The sequence below is a fragment of the Mobula birostris genome, chromosome 25 (genome assembly GCF_030028105.1).
Source record: "Mobula birostris isolate sMobBir1 chromosome 25, sMobBir1.hap1, whole genome shotgun sequence".
Lineage (NCBI taxonomy): Eukaryota > Metazoa > Chordata > Chondrichthyes > Myliobatiformes > Myliobatidae > Mobula > Mobula birostris.
In genome coordinates, this window is record NC_092394.1 from 4696993 (window position 1) to 4704976 (window position 7984).

The 7984-nt window shown below is 51.4% G+C and overlaps 1 protein-coding gene across 3 annotated transcripts in view; it reads left to right on the forward strand.

Moving 5' to 3' along the window:
* The window catches only part of LOC140187822 (bridge-like lipid transfer protein family member 2), a 109563-nt gene that overhangs the window by 94132 nt on the left and 7447 nt on the right, over positions 1 to 7984 (forward strand). For all 3 annotated transcript variants that reach the window (XM_072243609.1, XM_072243610.1, XM_072243611.1), the window contains 4 exons: positions 99 to 209; positions 1467 to 1605; positions 1797 to 1930; positions 2803 to 2904. In XM_072243609.1, coding sequence (XP_072099710.1) covers positions 99 to 209; positions 1467 to 1605; positions 1797 to 1930; positions 2803 to 2904 — 486 coding nt within the window. The remainder of the gene's footprint in view (positions 1 to 98; positions 210 to 1466; positions 1606 to 1796; positions 1931 to 2802; positions 2905 to 7984) is intronic.

Consider the following 7984-nt stretch of genomic DNA (forward strand, 5'->3'; position numbering starts at 1 on the left):
TTTCTGTGTATTGCCCTATATTACTGCTGCAAAGCAGCGGCTTTCACAGCACATGTCAATGATGATAGACCTGATTCTGATGTCTGGGCTTTACTCAGGTGGTGTTACGGCCCCAGAATCCCTCGCAGTCTGCTCGCCAGCTCGCTCTCAGAATCTTCAGCAAAGTCCGGCCTCCCGTGGGGGGCATCTCAGTGAAGGAACACTTTGAGGTAAGCTTCACGCCAAACAAAGTTTCCAGCTTTATTGAGTCACTCTATCTAGGCCTTTCAGTATTCAGTAAATTTCACTTAAGGAAAGCACCCTAACTGTTCAGCTTCTCCTGACATCTGTAATCTCTCAGTTCTGACATTATTCATGTAAATTTCCTCTATTTTTTCCAGCATCTCCGCGTCCTTTCTATAGCATGTTGACCAAACTGTTCAGGTTTGTGTTGTGTCAGTAGTTTTATTGGCTTTGCTGTCTTGTTCTCAAGATCTCTCCGCTTCTACCCCCACTCAGTTCCTTCCCACGCTGCAGAGTTAACCCGAAAGGAGGGTGTATTTTTCATGATATATTTGGGTAACCTGAGTCAACAGAAGTCTCAATGTGGACAAGACCAAGGAGATGATTGTGGACTGTAGGACGCTGCAGGCCGATCACTCCTCACTGCACGTACATGGCTCCTCCAAGGAGAGAATTAGGAGCAACAAGTTTCCGAGATTGCACAGAATGGTTGATTTCACCTGGTCCCTCAACACCACCACTTTGGTCAAGAAAGCACAACAGTATCTCCCCTTCCCCGACAAGATTGAGGCAAGTGAGGCTACCTCACTCCCCCACACTTCAAATTCCAATAAATTTTTACAGGAGATCATTGAGAGTGTCCTGACCAGCTGCATCGCTGTCTGGTACGGGAACTGCGAGGCATCTGACTGTCAGACCCTACAAGGGATTGTGAAACTGAAAGGATTATTGGAGTCTCTCTCCCATCTATCAGATATTTATCAGGAGCACTGTGCATGCAGGACCCTTAGCATTGCTAATGAATCCCCCCCCCAATCTGTCCATCAATCTCTTTGGCCCCCTACCATCATTAAGAGCTACCATAGCATTAGGACAACAACTGTTATGATGGGAAACAGCTTCTTCCTCCAGGTCGTAAGACTACTGAACTCCCTGGCACCACTCAGGACTCATCACACATGAAGCACCAGTAGTGTTATACTGTTACCTTTTAACTCACTTTGTAAAGGCACCTCATTTGTTAATTTATTTATGGTGATACTACTTTACATGCTGTGTATGAGTTATATGTACTGTGCTTTGCACCTTGGTCCAGAGGAATGTTGTTTTGTTTGGTGCTGTACATGTGTACAGTTTTTGAACTTGGGTTGTGGGGGATGGAGGAGGAGGTAACTTTTGCCAGTGGTTGGGGCACTGACTTCCCAACTTTCACCTACCCACCCACCCCCAAATCCCGGCTCCAGGTGAATGTCGTTCCATTGACCATTCAGCTTACCTACCAGTTCTTCAGGAGGATGATGGGCTTCTTCTTTCCGGGACGGAATGTAGAAGAGGAGGACACGGGAACAGACGAAGAGGACAAGTCCAAGCTGGTGACCACAGGTGAAAGCGGCTTTTTCTCTGGTGTGGGCTGTGGACAAGACAGGGCAGTGATAGGGCTGTGAGAGGGGCGAGGGCTTCAACCTCACTCTTGGGAGCTGTGGGGGTGGGAGGGAGTGTGTGGTGGGGAATTTGGTCACGTTATAGAGCAGTGCCACCATTCTCACACACAGCCGACTGGTCTTGTCCTACAGGTATCCAGGTGGGTGTAAAGTCTCGGCAGCTCATCACCCCTGATGACACAGTCAGCCTGGGGTCAGCGAAAGGAGTCTCAGCAGGACTAAACAGGGGTTCAGGGGTCAGGAGATCCTTCCGGAAGCCCCCAGAGGTAGGTGGATTGCAGCTGAAAAGTACTGAGAGCATGCGTTTGTCCATCTCTCTGTACCCCCATGCCCCTCACTTGCCACTCCCTCCCTAAGTGTGCTGATCCCTGGTCAACACTCTCGTTTAGTCTGTCAATCAGTGAGCTACTTTCTCCTGTCATCTTGATTTTAAGCCATTACTGGACCTCCCCTGTTTCCACCACTCCCTTTATCCATCTTCATCCCCCTTCAGCCACTTGGCCTCCAAGCTCCCTCTGCCCTCAAAATTCTCAGCCTGCCTGATGTCGATTGGCTCCAGCCCTGGCAGCTCCCTGAGATTTCCACGGCAATCGTTCCCCCACCACTCCAACACCTCAAATTCTGTCCAGGCAGCCTCCATCCTGATGGCATCAACTTCTGTTAATTTCTACCCTTCCTCCTCTCTTTCTCCATTCCCATTTCTGGTTCCCCTCTACCTCTTCTATTCTCTTCACCTGCCCATCACTTCCTTCTGGTGCCATCGCTTCTCTTTCTTCCATGGTCCACTCTCCTGTCTTATCAGATTTCTCCTCCTTCTGCCTTTCACCTTCCAGCTTCTTATCTCATCCACACCTTCCCCCTCACTTGGTCTCACCTATCACCCGCCAGCTTGTGCTGCTTCCCCCTCCCCACTCTCTTATTCTGGCTTCTTTCCCCTTCCTTTCCAGTCCTGATGAAGGGTCTGAGCCCGAAACAGCGACTGTTTATTCCTTTCCATAGATGCTGCCTGACCTGTTGAGTTCTTCCAGCATTTTGTTTGTGTTGCTGTTAGATAGGTGAAGGTGGATTCCCCTGGGTGGCCACCTCTAGTGCCAGAGACTTGTATCACAGTGCAAGCTCCCTGTCCTGTTACTTTCAGCATCCAGTGGACGACATCGACAAGATGAAGGAGAGGGCGGCAATGAACAATTCTTTTATCTACGTGAAGATTCCACAGGTCCCGCTGTGTGTCAGCTACAAGGTGAGAGTGTACTTCGCACTCTGCAGATTAACCTGTAGTCCAACTGCTTAGTTCAACATTGTAGACATTATCCTCTGGGTATCCCTTTCCCGGGAGTGTATGATGGGACAGTGTGGAGGGAGCTTCACTCTGTCTGATCCTGTCTTTTAACAAAATACAAAATATCTTTATTACAAATTCACTGCTACAATATATATAAACCAGTGACTAACACAATCACTACACTACAGATAGACAATACACATTAAACTAAAATGTTTCCATCTCTGTTGAAAGAATTCAAAGTTCTAAGATGCAACGGGACTTGGGAGTCCTCGTACAGCATACCCTTAAGGTTAGCCTCCAGGTTGAGTCGGTAGTGAAGGAGGCGAATGCAATGTTGGCATTCATTTCTAGAGGAATAGAGTATAGGAGCAGGGATGCGATGTTGAGGCTCTATAAGGCGCTGGTGAGACCTCACTTGGAGTACTGTGGGCAGTTTTGGTCTCCTTATTTAAGAAAGGATGTGCTAACGTTGGAGAGGGTACAGAGAAGATTCACTAGAATGATTCCAGAAATGAGAGGGTTAACATATGAGGAACGTTTATCGGCTCTTGGACTGTATTCCTTGGAGTTTAGAAGAATGAGGGGAGACCTCATGGAAACAGTTCGACTGTTGAAAGGCATGGACAGAGTAGATGTGGCAAAGTTGTTTCCCATGATGGGGGAGTCTAGTACGAGAGGGCATGACTTAAGGATTGAAGGGCACCCATTCAGAACAGAAATGCGAAGAAATATTTTTAGTCAGAGGGTGGTGAATCTATGGAATTTGTTGCCATGGGCGGCAGTGGAGGCCAAGTCATTGGGTGTATTTAAGGCAGAGATTGATAGGTACCTGAGTAGCCAGGGCATCAAAGGTTATGGTGAGAAGGCGGGAGAGTGGGACTAAATGGAAGAATGGATCAGCTCATGATAAAATGGCGGAGCAGACTCGATGGGCCGAATGGCTAACTTCTGCTCCTTTGTCTTATGGTCTTATGGTCTCTGTTAATGATGGCAATAACACCCCGTGGAGCCCAACGGTCCTGAAACACCTCTGCGGTCACTGTGGACAGCGCGTGTTCCTTCTCATTTACTCGGGCATGAACATACCCCCTAAATATTGACTGGCAGTCTGCCGGTCAGATCCCTCCGTCACCCGTTTCCAAGACACACGGATGGCTGATTTTGCCAGCCCCAGGAGCAAGTTGACAAGGACATCCTCATCCCTTTGTGTTCCCCTCCTTACTGGATGACCGTGTATAAATAGGGTGGGGTTAAAATGTAACCGGAAGGCAAGAAGCAGCCCCACGCAGATACACAAAAGGGGCTGCAGCCTCACACACTCCATGTACATGTGGTACACAGTCTCCTCCAACCAGCAGAAGTGACATGTGACTGGGAGATCTGTGTACAAACTGAAGAACTTATTGCAGGGCACTGCTCTATGCCGCAGCCTCCACCCCAGATCCCCCAGGTACGTGGGAAGAAATCCCTCGTAAAGGGACTTCCACTGGGGACCCCCCTCAACTCCAGGTGGAAAGACCGACCGCCAAGGGCTAGGAAGTGGAGGGTGTGGAGCAACAGCCCATACAGGTACCTCCTACTTGCATCCCTGAATAGGATTGTGGGCGTTGAGGAGAGACGGCTCAAGTTGAGTGGACTCGGCTCTTGGATAAGATTGCAGGGCCTGGGCCCGACAAGCAACTCTGCCTGAGTCGTTCCACACACTTGAGCCGCACCGATATCCGTTGAGGCAGGGCAAGGGTCGGCCAGGACCCCGCCCTCTGCCAGAGGAGGGGATTCCCGGCCTGAAGCAACCATGTTCCAGACTCTCAGTAGGTCCTGACAGAAGCCGGGCAGACTCCGCAAAGCAGCACAGTTGACGCCCACCAGTGGTAGCTGCATTTCTTCGTCAGGACAGCAGCCCCTCCGGAGAAAGAATGTCGCCAACATGTGCCACCTGGGAGGGTGCTTGGTATACAGGAATCTCTGCAGGTCCTGAGGTGGAGAGCCGCCAGTCGCGTACGTACACACACCAGCAACTGTCCGCCCTCTCCCACTGGGAGACTCAGAACCGCTGCGGAGACCCAGTGTTTCCTTTTACCCCAGAAGAAGTCCACTAACTTCCTCTGCATTCTCATGACAAAGGGGGCAGGTGGTGCCAAATTGACCATCTGGTACTACACCATGGAGGCCACCAGCTGGTTTATGACCACCACTCTGCCTCGATAGGAAAGCACCCTGAAAAGGCCTGACCAGCGCCCCAGCTGGGCCATGAATTTCGTCTCTAGTTCCTTCCAGTTCGCTAGCCAGGTCTCCCCAGAGGGACTCAGGTAGACTCCCAGGTAGAGGAGATGCCTGGTGCTCCACTCAAAGGCTCTCATCTCTGGCAGTGAGTCCACCTGCCACTGACCCACTAAGAGTCCGGAGCATTTCGCCCAGTTGATCCTAGCGGAGGATGCTGCCAAGAAAACTTATTGGCACTCGCACATCCTCCGCAGGTCACTGGGATCTGTCATCATGAGGAGTACATCGTCAGCATAAGCTGAGAGGACGACCTCCACGTCTGGTTTGCGCAGAACCAGACCAGTCAGCCTTCACCGAAGAAGGCTCAAGAATGGTTCGACAGAGATCGCATACAAATGGCTGGACATGGGGCATCCCTAACGTACTCCTGAAGGGAATGGGTGCTGTCATTGATCCGTTGATCTTAACAAGGCACTCTGTGGCAGAGCATAGGAGCCGAACTCGGGCTACAAAGTGTGTCCAAGGCCAAATGCCTGCAGAGTGCCCACCAGGAAACTGTGGTTTACCCAGTCAAGAGAGAGAAATGCTGCTGGGGACCCAGTCTCCTGGAGCAGGTGGATCAGGGCGAAGACCTTGTAGTCTGTGCACAAGAGGGAGACCGGATGCCAGTTCTTTAGCTGGTGGAGGTCTCCCTTCTTGGGCAGTAGGACCACAACATCTGTCCGCCATGAGAGGGGCATTTCCCCAGTGGCTAGGCTGTCCCCTAGGACAAGGCTGTAGTCATCCCCCAGGACATCCCAGAAAGCCCGATAAAACTCTACGCTCAGTCCATCTAAGCCAGGGGACTTACCCCTCCGGAGTTGCTGAAAGGCAGTAGACAGCTCCTCCCAAGTCAGGGGAGCATCCAGCCACAGTGTGTCCTCTGGACTGACAGAATGAGCAGACTTCTTTATTGATTTCATCAGGGTCCGTGACGGAGGAGCCATCAGCAGCCGGTAACTCTACTAGCTTCTTTTGGACTCCCCGCCACTTCTCCAACGTGTAGGAGAAGGGTGAGCCACGGTCCAGATCCTGCAGCATTTGGATCCATGACCTCACATACGTACCTGGGGACTGATGGAGCTGCAGGTTCTTTAATGCATCCTTCTTCTGGTATTCCTGCCATAGCTGTTGTTCCCCAGCGGTCGGACCAAGACGGGACTCTTAAGTCAAGCAATGCTCTCTCAAGCCACTGGATCTCAGAGCCCTGCCTCTTTGTCGACCCTCACCCCCCCCCCCCCCCAGTGCACTCCTGACATAAAAACTGAAGGAGTGAGGCTGCTTCCCACTCTGATGTCCCTCACCAGGTCATCCAAGAAGGATTTCAGCTGTCGCCTGTCATTCCCAGACACAGCATTCCTCTTCCCCTTTCCCTTCCGTCTGAGGATGACATGCAGGGACTTAACGAGTTTCGGCCAGTGCTTTGCACCCTCAGAGGTGAGAATGAACTCTCTGATTTCCTCCACAGATATTGACAGGGATTTCTCAGGAGGGGTGAGAATGTCCATTGTCTTGCTATCAAAGAAGTCTCCCTCTACCCACTCACTACAAATAGATCCCCCATCTTCCTCCCTGTGTGTTCGAATAGACGGCTGCTCTTGTGACCCACACTGCGCAGCGGGTGCCTCACTCATACCTGCCTGCTCCACTATTGCATCAGCCTTATCCACCGATACAACAATGGTGGGATAATCCCCAGGAACTTGCTGCGAGCCATTCATTGATGGGGTTGGCATGCAGAATACATTATCCTCCCCAGGAGTCAGGTACGAGGTGGACCTCGGTAACTCCGGTGCTGGGGGTCCACTGGCAGCCTGATGCTGAGAGTGAGAGAGCTTGGTCTCCTCACATTATTTGATACACTTGCCTCCAGGGAGGCACTGACTACCAAGATCTGGGTGGAGGGCTCCAGGGCTGTCTCAGTTGCGCAAACGGGGCTGACACCACCTTTCTGCAAAAACACTCCACCTACCACAGGACTGGAAGCCATATCTAGGGATTCAGATTCAGAACTAACCTCCACCCGGACTTCCAGCCCTTCTGGGGACTCCCCTACATTTACATTCCCTGCCCTCTTGGGGGAAGATCCCCTTCTCTTCAATCCAGAGGAACACACAGGTGCAGGACTCATCGATGCAGCAGCACACACCACTTCCATCGCCTCTTCCATCTACGCACTTCCCCAAATTTCCCGCTCTACTTCAGGGCAAGTGGGAGTGAGCTCTGCGTTCTCGGGGACTGATTTCAGCAGGTCGGGCAGCATCCGTGGAAAAGATCAGTCGACGTTTCGGGCCGGAACCCTTCATCAGGACTGAAGAGGGAAGGGGCAGAGGCCCTATAAAGAAGGTAGGAGGGTGGGAAGGAGAAGGCTGGTAGGGTCCAGGTGAAAAACCAGCAAGGGAAAAGATAAAGGGGTGGGGGAGGAGAAGCAGGGAGGTGATAGGCAGGAAAGGTGAAGGAATAGGAGAAAACACAATGGGTAGTAGAAGGAGGAGGAACCATGAGGGAGGTGATAGGCAGCTGGGGGAGGGGGCAGAGTGACATAGGGATAGGAGAAGGGAGGGGGAGGGAATTACCAGAAGTTGGAGAATTCTATGTTCATACCAAGGGGCTGGAGACTACCTTAGATGGTATATGAGGTGTTGCTCCTCCAACCTGAGGTTTAGCCTCATCATGGCAGTAGAGGAGGCCATGTATGGACATATCTGAATGGGAGTGGGAAGCAGAGTTGAAGTGGGTGGCTACTGGGAGATCCCGTCTGTTGTGGCGGACG